Here is a 19437-nt window from a genome sequence, read left to right as displayed (position 1 = left end):
GCAAACATTGCCATACCGCTACCACAAGTGCCCAGGTGTGGGCTAGAGTGTACCTAGCAGAGCATGAGTGAAACACTCATAAGGATTTGCCCAAGGGGATTTAAGTCAGAAAAATAAAGGCAAATCTAACTCATCTTCCCTTTGAATCTGACAACTCACATGACCAGCTGGAGGGACACTGAACAGGAGGGTGCATTCACTCAGGGACTAAGCCTGACAAGTTCGAATTTGTGGGTAGCAGAGTGTGTGGACTGGCTCCTCTGCTGTGTGAGTAGAATTCTTGGGAGATCCCTGACATCCAGACTCTCAGTAGAACTCAGCATTTGCAAGGTCCTCAGGGTGTGTTGGTCGAATCTCTCTCTCCAGAGCAGATACCATCCAACAAGACCCCTGAGGCCTTATTAGACTTAAGTCTCCACTGCTGGATTCCTCCTCATAAAGCTCTGCAGCAGCTCCCCCCTGGAATGCCTCAATCTTGTCTGCCCAGACAAAACTTCAGTCTACAGTACTTCCCATTCCATCCTCCCTTGTACTGGTGAGAAGGGAGGCTGAGAGCTACCTCAACCAGCTTCAGTTTTAGGCCACTCCACCTGACAGATCAGTGAGCAACACAAAAAGAGGAAGGGGTTAGCAACTTCTAGTCTTTTAACACACACACCTCTCTCTCTCCTTTCTCTCTCTCTCTCTCTCTCTCTCTCTCTCTCTCTCTCTCTCTCTCTCTCTCTCTCTCTCTCTCTTATTGTTCTGGAACCCTAGAGCCCATCTCTTCTCTTACGACTAACTTTTAAAACATCCTCTGAGATTTTCCCTTTGACCATCTTCTTGGACCTTCTGTTTTTGCATCCTTCTTGTCTTTTGTTTTCTTTTGCTCTCATCTGGAAGAATATCCCTCCCCCTCACAAAAAAATTCATGAGAAATACAATGGTTAATTTTAGATATCCACTTGACTAGATTAAGTGATATTCAATAGCATAATTTTGGGGTGTTTTCAAGAACATGACTCTGCCAATTCTCATGCCCTTAGACTCGCTCTCCAGGCTGCAGATCACCTAGAATGGGACTTTTCAGTATCCACAACCATGTGAATCAATTTCTGTAATAAACTCCTTGTCATCTATTTATCATCAATCTATCTATAAGTATCATTTGATTCTCTCTCTTTCTCTGAAGACCTCTAATACAGGAATTCAATTTACTGATATATCTTTATTAATTAGTTGAAAATTGGCTGAACTTAGGTCTCTAGATTTTAAATAGTTTCTCTTAGAATCTTCAAGGCAGCCGGGTGTAGTGCTCCATGCCTGTAATCCCAACAACCTCCAATACCTTAAAAAAAATCACTAAGGCCTATCTCTAAAAAATTCTAGTAATCTGTGATGTTTTGGAGAAATTGCAGTCTTTCCTGAATCTTGATCCTTGGTGTGAAATTGGGTTTTATTTTGTTTTCTTTGAAATCTGAAAACTTCTTTGCACTTTTTATTTATTTTTATTTTTGAGAGAGAGAGAGAGAATTTTTTATATTTATTTTTTAGTTTTCGGCAGACACACAACATCATTATTATTATTATTTTTTAATGTGGTGCTGAGGATCGAACCCATCACCCCGCGCATACCAGGTGAGCAAGTTACCGCTTGAGCCACATCCCCAGCCCCTGCACTTTTTATTTTTAAAGTACCTTTCCATTAAATATTAACAATTATTAACTGTATATCAATTACCTACCAATAAAGACATAAAACTAAAAGATGCTGAGTCCAATAAGAATTAAAATCAACTGATTAGAAAATTTTATTTTAAAGCCAGATTGTCCTGGGGTTCACCTCCTTGTTCTGATGTGTGAACCAGAACAAGATACTTAAGAAAGCCTTGTCTGAATTATCTTCATAGTTGTAGGATATAATATGGTATCTTAGGCTTTGTTATAACCTCACACCCCCAAAATATCTACATCTTAATCCTTGAAACCTGTGAATCCATAAATTTCTTACTTTACATGATAAAAGGGACATTGTAGGTGTGATTATGTCAAGGGTCATGACATGGATAGATTCTACTGTATTATGTAGGTGTGTCCAATGCAATCATCAAGGTTTTTGTTTGCAGGGGGTTAGTTACCAGAGATTGAACTCAAATGTGCTTAACCACTGAACCACATCCCCAGCACTTTTTATGTATTATTTGATACAGGATCTCTCTAAGATGCTTGGGTACTCTCTAAATTTCTGAGGCTGGCTGTGAACTTGCAATCATTCCACATCAGACTCCCAAGCCAATAGGACCACAGGAGTGTACCACCACACCTAGGTCCAGCAAGATTTGTATAAAAGAAAAATGAGATGATATAAGGAGAGAGCAGATGTGTTGACTGATGTTCAATTGATGTGACAAAGGACTCAGAAGCCAAGGGATGCTGGCAGAATGTACAGGAGGAAAACAAATAGGGTAATGGATCTCCCCTAGCGCCTTCAAAAGGAACCATCTCAGCTGACAGAATCATCTTAGCCCAGAGGAGATGGCATTGGATCATTGAACTTCAGAACTGTAAGATAGTTAATGCATGTTTCTCACTCATTATATTTGTAGTAATTTATTAAGGCAGTAATAGTGCATAACACAAATACTATTTATCTCATATGTTTATGAGAAAGAGTAATTTTTAAAAAGAGCAAATGGCAAAAGTAGGGTAGGGGAAATAGAAGTTCAATGATGGGGAAGGTGGTGGTGAAGGGAAAATTATAAATTTTGGTAAGATACTAAGAGTAGCATCATTGAGAATTATCAGATATAAGGCTACCTCTTGTTCCTTCTGTCAATACCTGATTGATATATTTTCTTTTGCCAATCAAGAATGTTAAAAATGGATACAATGTAGTTTTCAATTGCACTTTTTATTTTTAATCTAGTTCGATATGTTTTTTTGTTGACAAGTACTGATCACATGCACTATGGAGGTATATTGTGAAACTGTGATACATGTATACCTGGTAGCGTGATTAAATCAGGATTATTAACATGATCATCATCTCAACTATTTGTCCTTTATTTATGGGCTGGATATCTAATATCTCCCCTTTAGGAATTTTGAAGTATGCAACGTTATTGTGAACATAGTCACCATGTTCTGCACTAGATTATTAGAACCCATTCCTCCTCTCTGCCTAAAACATTGCACCTTTAACTAAATTCTCCTCTTTACCCATCCATTCACACTGTCACCCCTTCCCAAGTGGTAACCATTACTTATCACTACTCTAAGAGTCTGAATTCTTTATATTACACACAAAAGTGAAACCATGTGCCTTTATCTTCCTATGCCTGACTTATTTTACTTTACATAATTTTCCAAAGGTTTTCCTTGGTTTAATAGTGATATATCACAGTAATAATACACAAGAGTATTGAAATACAGAGTGGCTCATTTAAGTCTTATAATAAATAAGTGAATAGGAAGCATGCCCTTGTGACAACTGAGGAAACTCTCTCCAATGGGGGTTGGGTGGTCACTGGATTTCAAAGAAATAGGATGGTGAGAAGCAGGTCAGAGAAGACATGCCTGACAGAGAAGGAGATGGAGCATGCGCCAAAGAGAAGATTCCAGATGAGAGCACAGCAGCAGCCAGATTGTTCTTCATCAGACAGGAATGAAGCAGATTTGGTATGCCGGTGGAACAGAGACAAATCCATTGAAAACTGGGGTGGTATCAATATCTTTTGGGTCAACCACAGATTTCAGGTGAAAGTTCTGTAAAACGGTGGTCAGGAATAAGAACAGTTCCATGCGGGCCAGACCTTCTCCTGCACAAATACGTTTTCCTGAAAATAACCAAGATAGAAAGAGTTAATACTCCTTGAACAATGTATTTTTGACTGGCACAAGAAAAATGCAGAGTCGTTATTGGATGGATAGATGGATGTAAAAAGAGTAAATATGGGGCTGGGATTGTAGTGGAGTGGTCGAGCATTTGCCTAGCACATGTGAAGCACAGTTTGATCCTCAGCACCACATAAAAATATATTAATAAAATAAAGTTATTGTGTCCATTTACAAATAAAAATTTAAAAAGACTAAATATAAAGAATGGCTGATTAGAAGAATGAACACATCTGTTATCCACCAAATAATTTATCAGCACTTTTCATTCAATCAATATTCATTGAGCATCAGCTCTATGGCAAGAACTTTATTAACCATGTGGACATTAAAACTGTTCTTTTGACAGTTCATGCTTCTGTCAATCTTTTCCCAGAAACACAAGCTCAGTATGTTCCCTGTTTCACTCTGATGTTCCATGGTCTTTCCTCCCTTTCATCTGATCTGAATATTCTTATCAGCCTTAAACATACAATGCAATTTCATGCTATATCTCATGCTGTTCCTTTTTGACTAGGATGCACTTCATACATCTCTCAGATCCTAGATCAACTGCTCTTTTTCTTTTGCACTTTTTGTGATTCCTCCCAGTTGTAGATTCTCATCTTCTTTGGCTTTACTCAGCAATGAAGCCTAGATTATTTGAATAATTACTTTCTATTTTTCTAGTGTTCTGAAACAAGAGTTCCATTAAGGCAGGGCTCAATCTTTGTCATATTCGTATCTACATTGCCAGACCTAAAAGCAAGCTGAAGAGCCAAAGAATGAATTTAGGCAATGATATGCCAGAAACTCAGTATTACACTCATAAGGTGTGAAAGGCACCATATCCAAAGGAGTAACTAGATGCAGGGAGATCAAGGGGCACTGGTGTCCTTAAAGAATAATCAGCACATGATCAGGAATGAAACTCGCAGTGTTCATGCACTGTGTAAAATCAGGCTACAACATCATTACTGGGTTGAACTAGGGGCTTTGGGAAAATGGACATAGTTCATAGAATAGTAATCCCAAGGTTTGCTGACCCTCATTTTCCAGTCACAAAATTCTGGCATCCTTCTTCAAGAGCAAATATCCTAGTACTATGATTCATTATCTCCCTTAAAATGCTGTGTCTCTCTTCAGTCTATTTTCTTTGCCTCTTACAAGGCAACTCTAATGTCCTTTCTTTTATTTGTTTGAATGTCACTCAATCTATTTTATGCCTCACTGTGTGCTATGAGTAAACAGGAAAGAGGCATTTTCTCCCTCTGCCATCATGAACAACCAATCCTTTTTTGCTCTCTCCCACGGGATTAGTCATATTGCATTACAGTAATCTATTTATTCATATGCTTGGCTAACTGAAGTGTGGGACCCTTTTGGTGGCCCATGGCATGCTGTAGATACTTATCATACCTAGAGCTCAGGGGGAAAATGAGAGGCACCACATGAAATATACTTACCAAAGTTGTGGAGTTAGGTTCTTTTTACAGGGAAGATGAGGATAGTGGAGATGAATTTAATCTTCTAAGAAGAGTTCTGGGAGTGCAGTGTTGTATTTTGAGGCATGATTCAATCTACCCTCATTGTAGCTTTCTTACTTTGGAAGATCTAGTCAATTTTCCCAAAGCCCCAGTAGTCCAACCCAGTAATGATGTTGTAGCTTGATCTTGCACAATGCATGGCACTAGGAGTTTTATTCCTGATCAAAGAACAATTCTACCAGCCCTCAAAATAAGCATTATGTGAGTTTAACTGATCCCATGAAGGTGTTTTTTCCCCCTGAAGCACCAATGCAAATACATTTCTATTACCTGCTGAGAAAGGTATGAAGTAATCACTCTTCTTGAATTTGCCTCTCTCATCCAGGAAATGACCAGGGTCAAACTTCTCTGGGTTGGGGAATTCTTTGTTGTCATGCAGCACAGATGTCAGTGATGTTATTATGGTTGTACCCTGCAATAAACAGTCACGGATAAACCAAGTTTTAAAGAAGTCATGGAGCTACAGGAAATGTTGGACTTTACTTAGTCCAAATGTTATGATAAGAAACCCTTGTCCAAAGAAGACCACTGATATTTCTTAGTTAGGCATCAAATAATAAAATGCATGAGTTTAAGGACAGTGCCTATGACATTGCTAAATTGTCCCCAATGGCATTTGAAGTACTTGAGCACCAAACCTTTTGTTCTCCTTAACATCAAACTTGGATGCTGGTGTCTGCTCCTACTCAACACTCTATTTTGTCACTTTAGTTTTCACACATATTGAGTAGGATTATGCTTTAAAATAGGTCATTTTTGGCTCTTAAAATATCCAGGATATTGTTTATAAGATGATTCTGAGATAATAAAAAGTACGGCAAAAAACAACTGAATGTTTGACATGGTCACAATGTTTGGTTCTCCTTAGAAATGTGGGGGTGTCCTTTTTCACATAAATCCTAGGTTTCCACCCCCTAATGCAAAAGCAATGCTAAATTTAAAGTAAGCATAATTTTCAACAATTTGGTGAAGATCATCAATTAAGGCTAAAGTTTTTTAAGTATTCCATTTTTGTTTTAGTGAGTAAGTGAGGATGTTTATTTTTCCCCATTTTTTGGTACATTACAATTACACATACAGTGGGATTTTTTTATTTTACATTTAGACTTGCACATGATTTAATAGTATAATTTGGTCAGTATCCTTTCCTAGTACTTCTCCTTTTCCTCGCCTCTAAACTCCCCCTCAGATCCTTTTGTCTTCTCCACTGATTTTCATCAATTGTAATGAGATCTCCTATAGATTTTTTTCCTATTCATTTTCTCTAACTTATACAGATAGCAGGAGACAATGTCCCTTGACTTTCTGAGTTTCATATTTTGCTTAACATAATGCTCTCAGCTTCTGTGTGTTTTCCTGAAAATGACATAATTACATTTTTTATGAATAAATAAAACTCTACTGTGCATATGTATCACATATTCTTTATTCATTCATCTGTTGATGGATATTCAACCTGGATCTTATGTTGACTTTTGTGGATAATGCTGCTACATAAATGGTGCATGTATCACTTTAGTATGCTGACTTTAAGTCTTTAGTAAAAATGCCGAGGAGGGGAGTATCAGATCATGTGGTGGTTCCTGAAGATACAAATGTTTCCTGAGGATATAAAGACAGATATGTCTTCAAAAATTTTAGAAGAACTGGGCACTTTTCATAGAGAAACTGATAGGCTGGGCATGGTGTCATGTGCTTGTAGCCCCCGCTGTTATGAAGGCTAAGGAATTAAGATTGCTTGAACCCAGGAGTTTGGAGCCAGACTGGGAAACATAGAGAAATCTTGTCTCAAGAAAATGAGAAGAAAACAAAGGAACATGTTTCATAAGCATTATTTGATATTACCAATAATTAATCTGAAATAAATCAACAACTTAATTGCAGGAGCTAGGGTTATTAAAATTTAAAAAAGAAGTATAAATTGTGCAATCCTGTGCCAGGAAATACCCTTTTTAATGTATGAAATAAAGCACAAGTTATAAAAGAAAAAAATGATTCTATCAGTTTAGCATAAAGTTAAAAATTATGCAATAATCTCAGTCTTAGGTATTTACTCAATAGAAAAGGAAATATATTACACCTCAACATTTTTACACAAATGTTCATATTGACTATATTTTTTTTTTAAAAAAAGCTAAAAACAACCAAAATTTTTCATCTCCTTATGAGTGAAAAAAAAACAACATTCATGGTATTCATTGTAATGGAACAGAGATCAGTAATAAAATAGAATGAACCATTAATACATAAAAATGAAAATGAATCTAAAACAGGTTCTGTTACATTAAAAAAACACAGAGATACATGAAAATATTTGAGAGACCAGCAGTGTATAAGGAAGGCATCAGGGGAGGAGGAGGGGAGGGCACAGGAAGGTACTGGGGAGTGAAATTGATGTTATTGTTATGTGCATGCATGAATCAGCCACAATGAAATACTCTATTCTGTAAAATTATCATACGTCAATAAAAAATTTTTAAAAGAAGCTTAGTTCTATATAAGAAGAGTATTGGAGAAAGAATAAATGAAGGCAAAACTGCCAGAGATAAAAAAAAATTTGATTCTGTATTGTTTTGTCATATTCTATCATATGACTTTTGTGATAAATCCAACCATAGGTACGGAAAGCAGATCTGTGATCACCAGGGCCTGGAAGTGAGGAAGTATGATTGATTGTAGTAGGAGGATGAAGAAACTTTATGTGGTAATGGACATATTACATAGACACAGTGTCTCACTATGCTGTCTAGGCTGATTTCAAACTTGTGGGCACAAGCAATCTTCTTGCCTCAGCCTCCTGAGTAGCAGACTTTACAGTTATACACCATCATGCCCAGCAATATTTTATAACTTAATTGTTGTGGGGTTACATCACCGCATGTATTTGTCATAACTCAGTGGACTGTACCCATAAGAGAGTCAGTTATAGACTGGGGATATAGCTCAATAGCAGAATGCTTGCTTAGCATGCCCAAGGTCCTGGGTTTGATCACCAGCACCAACGAAACTAAAAGAGAGAGGGAATTTTATATTACATCACATTACTTAGAACTCCATTAAAAATAAAATAGACTGAGTAATATTCCATTGTGTGTATATATATCACATTTTCTTTATCCACTCTTCTGTTGTAGGGCACCCAAAATACAACCTACACTCATGTATAACTAAAAAACACAAATAAAGAAATAAAAATAGAATAAGGCATTGTATCAAAATGAATATATGGTGAAAAATAAGTCTCCCTCTCACTTTACCACAGAACATAATTTGGACTTTTCAGAAACAACTATTGCCACCAATTAGTAATATATTTCTTCATAATTAATCTATGCATGTAAAGCAAGTAGATCTCTATGTAACAGGATTATGCAACTTCTTACTTTGCTATTTTTTCATCCAACTAGCAGATATTCCAATGTATTTTCATTTTGTATTCAATAAAAAAATTTTAGATATGTTGATATCAGGATATATACATCCACAGTATATATCCTGAATAACACAAATGTACTATTACACTGCTGATAAGCATTAGGCAATTTGTAAGATTTCTTTGTGACAAGCAACTATGTAATGAGAACATATTGGATATTCCTATTTGCACATGGAGTATATGCCAAAATTTAGACTTTCCACATTATAGTATATACATTTTATATTTGTTTTGAATTTTTTAATAGGTACCAGAGATGTAAATGAGGGGTGCTTAACAACTGAGCTATATTCCCAGGTCCAGTTATTTTTATTTTTTTTATTATTTGAGATAGAGTTTTGCTTTGAAATTGCAATCCTCCTGTCTCAACTTCCTGAATTGCTATGATTATAGGTACATACCACTGTGCCTGACTTACACATTTTTTATTTTAATATATACTGCCAAATTATTCTTCAAAATGGGTGTACCTGTTAGAATCCTGCCAACAGCAGATGAAAGTGGTAATTTATACATAACTTCATCAACACATGTTTTCTTTTCAGCCTTTTGGCTGCATCAGTGATGCGGACAAAACCAAATTCTCCTAGTATTACCTTTTATTTTGTATATATTACCTGGCTGAATTCTTACAGCATTATAATGAAGCAAATAATGCATTATCAACAGTGTGCCAATGAGAAAGCCAAGACTCAAAGGGATTGGACATCTACCCAAGAGTAAGAGTTGCAGAGCTAGAGTTCATACTGAAGTCTTTCCTGTTCTTAGGTAAGATAAATTCTTAGATTAAGGTAACTTGCATTTCTAAGTAGCTGCCTCACGTTTTATTTTATTGGATACAGTTGACAGAAGGCAGTACCCAATTCATTTAGAAGAGACTAAAAGGAAATATTATATGCATGTGATGTGTGGGGGGAGACAGGGCAGTTTTTTTGTCTTCAACCTTTCTGATTCAGTTATTAAGCATGAACATCTGTCTTAGAGGTGAAATTGCTCCATTGTTAGACTATTTAACATTTTAGAAAGGTATTATGATGTATGCACTATAGATATTTATGATATTCCCAATGGGGTAATGTAGGATAATATTATATAAGAGAATAAAATACATGAATATTTTTCGCAAAATAAATGATTATTTCAAAGAAAGTGGAATAAAAAAGAATATAATTGATTCACTCAAACTCTGTTCCACATTGGCAACTCTGTGAGACAGCAATAAAATGCATTTTTTTGCAGACCTTTTAGTGGTGAACAATTTTTTTAATGTACTGATTATGGTGTGATGTATACATGCATAATGATCAAATCAGGGCAAGTAGCATTTTCATCACCTTTTGTTTCTTTGGTAACATTTGAACTCGTCTCTTCTGGCCATTTATAAGATACATAATAGATTATTGTAAACTAAAACCTCTGAAATGGAAATAAGGAAAACCACTCCATTCACAATATCCTCAAAGAAAATAAGATACTTGGGAATCAACCTAACAAAAGAGGTGAAAGATTTATACAATGAAAACTACAGAACCCTAAAGAGAGAGAGAGAAGATCTCAGAAGATGGAAAAATGTACCCTATTCATGGATAGGCAGAACCAACATCATCAAAATGGCGATATTACCCAAAGTTCTCTACAGGTTTAATGCGATGCCAATCAAAATCCCAATGGCATTTCTTGTAGAAATAGATAAAGCAATCATGAAATTCATATGGAAAAACAAAAGACCCAGAATAGCAAAAGCAATTCTAAGCAGGAAGTGTGAATCTGGAAGTATAGCGATACCAGAGTTCAAACTGTACTACAAAGCAATAGTAACAAAAACAGCATGGTACTGGTACCAAAACAGGCAGGTGGACCAATGGTACAGAATAGAGGACACAGAGACTAATCCACAAAGTTACAACTATCTTATATTTGATAAAGGGGCTAAAAACATGCAATGGAGGAAGGATAGCATCTTCAACAAATGGTGCTGGGAAAATTGGAAATCCATATGCAACAAAATGAAATTGAATCCTTTTCTCTCGCCAGCCACAAAAGTTAACTCAAAATGGATCAAGGAGCTAGATATCAAATCAGAGACACTGCGTCTGATAGAAGAAAAAGTTGGCTACAATCTACATATTGTGGGGTCGGGCTCCAAATTCCTTAATAGGACACCCATAGCCCAAGAGTTAATAACAAGAATAAACAAATGGGACTTACTTAAACTAAAAAAGTTTTTTCTCAGCAAGAGAAACAATAAAAGAGGTAAATAGAGAGCCTACATCCTGGGAACAAATTTTTACCCCTCACACCTCAGATAGAGCCCTAATATCCAGAATGTACAAAGAACTCAAAAAATTAAACAATAAGATAACAAATAATCCAATCAACAAATGGGCCAAGGACCTGAACAGACACTTCTCAGAGGAGGACATACAATCAATCAACAAGTACATGAAAAAATGCTCACCATCTCTAGCAGTCAGAGAAATGCAAATCAAAACCACCCTAAGATACCATCTCACTCCAGTAAGATTGGCAGCCATTATGAAGTCAAACAACAATAAGTGTTGGCGAGGATGTGGGGTAAAGGGTACACTTGTACACTGCTGGTGGGACTGCAAAATGGTGAGTCCAGTTTGGAAAGCAGTATGGAGATTCCTGGGAAAGTTGGGAATGGATCCACCATTTGACCCAGCTATCGCCCTTCTCAGACTATTCCCTGAGGACCTTAAAAGAGCGCACTATAGGGATACGGCCACATCAATGATTAGAGCAGCACAATTCACAATAGCTAGACTGTGGCACCAACCTAGATGCCCTTCAATAGATGAATGGATAAAAAAAAATGTGGCATTTATACACAATGGAGTATTATGCAGCACTAAGAAATGACAAAATCATAGAATTTGCAGGGAAATGGATGGCATTAGAGCAGATTATGCTAAGTGAAGCTAGCCAAGCCCTAAAAAACAAATGCCAAATGTCTTCTTTGATATAAAGAGAGCAACTAAGAACAGAACAGGAAGGAAGAGCATGAGGAAAAGTCTAACAGTAAACAAAGATGAATGGGGGGAGAGAAAGTGAGAGAGAAGGGAAAGCATATGGAAATGGTAGGAGACCTTCAATGATACACAAAATTATAAGAGGTTATGAGGGGCAAGGGGGAGGGGGAAAAAGGGAGAGAATTGAACAACAGCAGAGGAGGTAGAGAGGGAAGATGGGAGGGGAGGGGAGGGGAGGGTGGATAGTAGGGGATAGGAAAGGTAGCAGAATATAACAGTCACTAATATGCCATTATGTAAAAATGTGAGTATGTAACAGATGTGATTCTGCAATCTGTATTTAGGGTAAAAATGGGAGTTCAAAACCCAATTGAGTCAAATGTATGAAAGATGATATATCATGAGCTCTGTAATGTTTTGAACAATCAATAAAAAAAATTCCCAAAAAGTATAGAAACCACTCTATTAAAAACAAAACATTATTGGAAAAAAATTTTAAAAACTGAAAGAAAATGAGAACATACACAATGTTCTTTAACTGAAATATTCAACATGTCAAGATGCCAATTCTTTCCAAACTGATTTACAGATTTAATAGTATGCTGAAAAATATCCCTGGAGAGTGTTTTAGAAAATTCACAAACTGATTCTAAAATTTGTTTGGAAATACACACAGTTGAGAGTAGACAAAACAAACTTGAAAGAGCAGAAGAAATCAGGAGAGTTCCCCTTGCTGGATGTCAGGAGCAGTTATGGAGCCTCATGACCTAGTCTGGTCTAGCACTGAGTCCATCAAGGTGCTGCATGGGTGAGTTTTGTACTTCTGTTATCCTGTGTTGGCAAGGACTAGGGCCACACAGCAAAGATGGGGACTTCCATGTGAGAAAAAGAATCTTACCTTGGGAATGAAGTAGTTTCTGAAATTAATGTCACAGGTCACTGCATGGGGTGTATTGGTTGGAACAAGGTCAATGTATCTCTGGATCTCATGCAGGACAGCTTCTGTGTAGGGCATACTGCTCCTGTCCTGCATGCAGGGACTGCGGTGTCTGCCAATCACACGGTCAATCTCTTCCTTGACTTTAGCTGGTAAGAAACAAATAAGAACAAATGGAAAAGAGAAAAATAATATATTTCTTAAAATAATTCAGGGTTATGTGAGGCATTGTGTGTGTATCCAAAAGTTATTATAGACATGACTTATATGCAACAAGCACTTCTGTACATGTAAAAAGATCACCATAATACTTTCTCTATTTATCAATACTTATCAACAAGTATTGATACACATATAAAAACACATATATACATACACATAAGTATATAGGAGTCACATACATTCATGACTCTCCTATAAGCTAGGTATTAAAATATATCTATAAACTTATATAAGCCTAACATTCTAGCATATATGATAGCAAATAGAAATAGAAACTATGAAAAGTTTCAAAAATCAAGTCATCACATAAGTAATTAAATAATTAATATCATCATGGATAGAAAAACAAGAAGAAACATAATTTTACACCAAAATAATATATGACATTATAAAATTAAATTCTACTAATGGATCTATATGTATGCATGTCTCTGTGCATGTGTATATTTGTGTATGAGTGTGTTTGTGTTTTTCTGTGGGACCCTTTTCAGTCACTCATTCCTTAATTGTAGACTTTTTGAATCATTTAAAAAATTTCTTCTGAAATGTTCTTATTTTTGAATAATTATATATTTTGGTTCCTTGATTTATCCAAGTTTAGACAATTTTTAATGAGTTCCTCATAAGAAACATTAAGATCCAAATCTACTCCATGCAAAATACATACCACAAATAAATATATACACTCACATAGCTGACATATTTTCACTCTCTACTCCTATATATATTGATCACAATTTTTTATTATATAAATATATTTTGTTACAACATTATGACTGCATAATCAATTTTGTCCTGTAAAGTAACAGTATATGTTTCATTCATTGCATATGTTTAACCTATATTTGAACAACATATACCAATTCCTAATTTTGTAGTTGCTTATATTGTATCCATACGCTTAGGTTGATGTTTCAAACTCCTAGTAATAATTTACTAAATGTTTCAAATTTTCTCTTTTATTTTACTTTCCTTTGATTACACCTGCTTTATCTATTTAATATGGACAATTGGTTGTTTCCTAGGCCTAGTTCCCAGGAATTCCTTTAAACTCCCCTTCTTATACATATGGTATCTTGATCCCAGGAACCTGTGACTACCTCTGCCTTGATTTTGAATATTTGGATGGAGCATATACTCTAGTATCTTTCTGTGAAAGAGAAAAAGGGGGATACATTTTGTAACAAAGATGGATGTAAAAACATTTTTCCTTTCTTTTTGTTGATGTTTTGGTTTTGCTGTTGTTTGGGGATTGTTTTTTGATAGTTTGGTTGGTTTCGGTAGTGGTTTTTGTTTTTGTGTTTTGTGTTGTTTTATTTGTCCTGGGGATTGACCCAGATCCTCTTTCTTTGAGCCACACCCACAGACCTTTTGTTTTATTTTGAAAGATGCCGGCCTACTCTAGCCTTGAATTTGCCTCAACTTCCTGCTTCAACCTCATAATAGGTGGAATTCTAAGCTTGTGCCACCACATATGGTCTTACATTTTCTATTAACATACAAAATAACAGTTGCTCTTTAGAACTCTAATACCCTTCTAATTCATAATATTATGAAAATAATATATGGCTTAATTCTGATGTTTATATAATTTTTAACATGACTTTGATGTTCTAAAATTGATTACAGGACCTGCTAGCATCAGTTTCTCTAGAGTGTAAATCTCTCTTCTTATGAGAGAAAACATTTAACTGATAAAAGAGGTTGTAGAGGAGGGCACTGGAGCATAGAGGGACTCCTATTTTTTGCCTCAATTTCCCCTAATTTGTTTGACATGTGGTGTTTCTAAATGCTGAACTTTATGGATATTTTTAGGTACACAGATTGGCTTTTCTACACTAATACAACTTTTTCTTCTGACATAGAAGATATAGCTTGATACTCTCTGCTAAGTTACGTCCCTTCCTGTGTTCTCTGTGTTTCAGAAATTTGTTGAAGTTTTGTTGGCTGTTATCTCTTTTCCTCTTTTCCCATAAAAGGAGTAACTCTCATTTGTGATTACTTTACAATGGGGTTTTGAAACAGGAAAAGATGGTGTTTGCTTGTAATCTGCTATGCATTACTCGAACTCTTTAAAGGTACGTTTCTAAATAGAGTTGCTCAAAAAAGACAAAATTAATGGAAACACACTTCTGGAATAATGAAATCCTTTAGGTACACCTTCTAAGTAGCAACAATTTCAAAAATAAAGTTTAGTGTTCTAAACTTTTAGAAAACTTCTCAGTCTATAGTAATATCCCTGCCACCTCATTAACTTTCTAAAGCTTCTATTTATACTCCAATAAAGAATTGATTTTCCTGATCTAGAACTAGAGCATGACGTTTTCAGAATAAGAAAAGAATTCCACAGAAATCTTGCAAGAACCCTCAGAATAATCCAAGTGGCTTCTCCTTAGGAAGTCCAACATGCAGTCTTAGGCCAACTCATGCTGGCTGTTGCATGCTGCAATCATTTCCCAGAGGGATGCAGACATGACCAGAGCTCCACTGCCTTGCTACTGCCCATGCTGTCCTTCACTTCTCTCAGTCACTGTCCCGTATTGTGCAATGTTCTCTTATTTTTTATCCCTTCATTATCTTTGGATTAATCATAACAAGCGGCACTGAAATTTCACTAAAGAAAGTTTTTAAGAGAAATAAGACAGAGGACATTAGCAGTGGTTTTTTCAAATTTCTGCAGTGAAATGCACCCTGCTCACCATCTGCAGTTATACCTGTGACCTCTGTGTGCTTCAACAGGAGCAGGAGTCCATATCTCAGAGTAGTGCTTGTTGTCTCTGTTCCAGCTCCAAACAGATCATTCAAAAGGCTTACTAAGGCTTCAGTGGTAAATTCAGTCTGTGGCTTGTTCTTTTCCTAGAAATAATTTAATGTACTTATTTCACAAATAATTTAGTACATAATTATAATAACTTCAAAAGAAATCAGATAGTTATAAAGTTAAGTCAACATAGACACAAAATAATACAATGTTATTAAAGTGTTATAAAATACTATAAAAAGGTACTGTGTGATATGGTAAATTACAGATTAATTGACCAAATCTCCATTTCTTACCCTCTTGAACCTTGTTACCTAAATATTCTGTTCACCATCCATTTCGTAACTAGGAAGGACATGCAATGTATTTCTTATCAATAAAATACAAGCAAGTGTCTGTTGGTGCCACTTCTCTTTTCTTGTTTCTACTCAAAATATAGACACAGTATAGGTAAGACAAAAATTATTTTGAGAATTCAAGATTTAATCGTGAACATAAAAGCTAGTATAAGTACAATATTTTACTTCTTTTGTTGTTGTCATTGCTATATCAGACTACAAGAAACTGGGTGATTTATAAAAAATAGAGGTTTATTTTTTGCCAGCACCTCTCAACACTGCTACATTCAACATATGTTTTGGAGGGAACAAATCACATGAAATCTATAACACGTAGTGAAGGAAAATGGAAGACACACGAGTCTCTGATGAAAGCATGGTATTTGCAGACATGAAGAACAATGATTCAGAATTAAAGACACAGTGACAAATGCACATAGACACAGTCATCTGGTACTTGAAAAGGCTGCCAAAAACATGTTGCAGAAAAGATATTATTTTAATAAGTAATGATGAGAAACTGGATTTCCATAAGTAGATGAATGAAAACTGATTACTATAATTCACCTTCCACAAAAGTAAACTCAAAGTGGATAATTGATATAGGAATTAGACCAGAAACTCTGAAATGGCTCACAGAAAATCTAATGTTAGGTTAGGATTCTAACACATTGGCACAAAAAACCAACTTCCTGAATAATATATCTAAAGCTCAAGGAGAAAAACCAAGAATTAATAAACAGCATGGCATTAAATTAAAAAAACTTCTTCACAGCAAAGAAAACAGGAGCATGAAGAGCCAACAGAAGTGGAGAAATTTTTTTTCAGGTACTTTTCTGAAAAAGGATTAATATTTGGAATATATAAATAACTAAAAAAAATCTTAATATCAAACAACCAGATGACCCAATTAGTCCATGGGCAAACAAACAGACATTTCTCAAAAGAAGAAATGCAAATGGCCAATGTGTGTGTGTGTGTGTGTGTGTGTGTGTGTGTGTGTTTAAATATCTCTTATGATCAGGGAACTGACAAAGTTAAACTGAAATTTAATTACACTTCACTTAGAATGTTAACTATCAAGAATACAAATAAAATTAATTGCTTTGGAGGATATCAGGGGATAGGTACACTCATGTTTTTAGCGAGACTGAAAATTGGTATTATCACTTTGCAAAGCAGTATACAGATCTGCATAAAACAGGAATGGAAACTTCATATGATTCAGCTCTTCTACTCTTTGGTATTTACACAAAAGAACTAAAGTAAGTATTCTATAGTGATGCATGCATACTTGTGTTGATAGTGGTGAAATTCACAATGACCAAGTTATGGAAATATCCTAGATGCCCCTCAATTGACAGTCTAATAAAGAGTTATGATTTTTATTTTTAATTAAGATAAAGAAAATGTGATAAATATACACAATATTCGTTCTGCCATAAAGAAAAATGGAATTGTAACATTTTTTGATCAATGAATGAAACTAGAGAATATCACACTAAAAAATAGCCAGACTCAGAAAGTCAAAAGTTTAATATTTTTGCTTATTGGTAGAGGGTAGAGAGAGAAAAGAAATAGAAGGTAAACCAATAAAGTAGAGCAAAGGTAGAAAAGAGAGGAGGGCTTGGGGGAATTACTGCAGCACAGAATATAACAAATTATAATATCACATATTACAATGGGTATATATATGTATTAAATATATACATATTATAGATAGATTGATTGATTGGTTGATTTAGAATGGGAGAATTCCCCAGCATCCCCCAGTGGACAGAGTTAAGTAGGAAAACCATGAAAGCTTTAAAAAAAATAATGTTTGAATTTCTTAAGTGTTAAACTACAAATCCCTGAAATTTAACCTTTGTCTTTCATATTGCACTATTTTTTTTTCATTTTCCCCCTTTCTTCACTTCAGATTTTTTTAACTGGGTCTTGATACACTTGCTTATAGATTACCCAAGACCAATTAGCAAATTATGCTGTACTATTTAGTCAGTTGGTGAGTTCCCATTTTGTGACTCAGTCTGGCCATAAAGGGGACACTAAACCAGAATGAGGGAAAACATTCTTCCTCCTAGGAGATTCTGCAACTGAAACTCTGGAGGTGAACACCTCCATTTCAAAAAACTGAGCAAGGAAAATAAATTTTCAAAAAGACAGATGTTGCACCAACTACTTGATACTCTGTCCTAGTGTCTGCCCAAATTTTGTGTTTTGCCAGAATTATTTTATGTATTTTGTCAATTAATTGGATTCTCTCTTAATATACCATTTCTTCTCTCTGATATCCTTTACTTTATCATGTCCTTCATCCTTTATATTCACCTCATTTTAACTTGTGTCTCCATTTCCTCCAACACCCTCTTTTTTTCCTTTTTATTCTAATTTCTTTATTTTTAATTTATCAATTTTTCCAACGAAATTTAATATACTAATATTAACACTTGATCTTCTCAGCCTATTATAAACCAATACTCTTTAGTCAATAGAGTTGTAGTGATTAGTAATGACTTCTGTAAACATTAGATTGCTCTTAAATTACCATTGTAGGAGTGATGATTCTCTCCTTTCAAAGGGGTCCAATGATACCAATGATAGAATTAATCTTTTTAAATTATAATTAGATGTGGGGAAGCTAAGTCATGGGCTTATTATCACTACTTAGAAAGACCCTCACATAAAACAGCAAGAGGAAACCCTCTTAACAGGTGAACAAAATAGGACCCCAGATAACATGAGCAAAAAGGATAACAGGACATCTACAAAAGTATGTAACTTACCAATAACTGAATTCACAAATTTAGATGATTAAAATTGTCAATGAATTCAAAGTATGCCTAAGGAACTAAAGAGGAGAGAAAATGTAAGAAGTGAAAGAGCATCTCAGTAACAAGAGAATTTAAATAAAGAATATATAGAAATTCTGAAAATAAAAAATTAAGCAAGTCAAATCAATATTCCATTAAAAATCTCACCAATGAATTATGCCACGTGAAAGGAAGAATTTTAGATATTTAAGACAAAGTGTATGAACTTTAAAACCCAATCAGCAATAATGCAATAAAGAAAAGAAAAGAAACCCAGTTCACAATATAAAGAAATCCGGGAAAACTTTGGAATTAAAGAAGGAACTGGGATAAAAGTTAAGGACATGCGTAACATTTTCAGTGAAATTTTCATATCTTTGGAGAGAGAGAGGTTCCAAATAGAGGACATTAATAAAGCCAAATAAAAAAGATAAAATAAGAACCTCTACCGGACTCATCAAACTTAAACACCTAAGAAACATAAAAAAACAATTTTTAAAAGCCTCAAGAGATAATATCATGTCACATTAGAGGTAAT

General features: G+C 35.2%; 1 protein-coding gene across 1 annotated transcript in view; it reads right to left on the bottom strand.

Annotated features, from left to right (window-relative positions):
* Window positions 1-3340: 3340 nt before the first annotated feature.
* Window positions 3341-19437, bottom strand: part of LOC101978322 (cytochrome P450 2C18) — a 32506-nt gene continuing 16409 nt past the window's right edge. Inside the window, exons 6-9 of the mRNA XM_005335308.3 lie at window positions 15702-15843; window positions 12727-12914; window positions 5670-5811; window positions 3341-3815 (exon numbers count right to left, since the gene is read on the bottom strand). Of these exons, the coding sequence (XP_005335365.2) occupies window positions 3634-3815; window positions 5670-5811; window positions 12727-12914; window positions 15702-15843 (654 nt within the window). The 3' untranslated portion in view covers window positions 3341-3633. The remainder of the gene's footprint in view (window positions 3816-5669; window positions 5812-12726; window positions 12915-15701; window positions 15844-19437) is intronic.

The sequence above is a fragment of the Ictidomys tridecemlineatus genome, chromosome 1, assembly GCF_052094955.1.
Source record: "Ictidomys tridecemlineatus isolate mIctTri1 chromosome 1, mIctTri1.hap1, whole genome shotgun sequence".
Taxonomy (NCBI): Eukaryota; Metazoa; Chordata; class Mammalia; order Rodentia; family Sciuridae; genus Ictidomys; species Ictidomys tridecemlineatus.
Note: the sequence above shows the minus strand (reverse complement) of the source record. Positions and strands in the feature narration are given on the sequence as shown.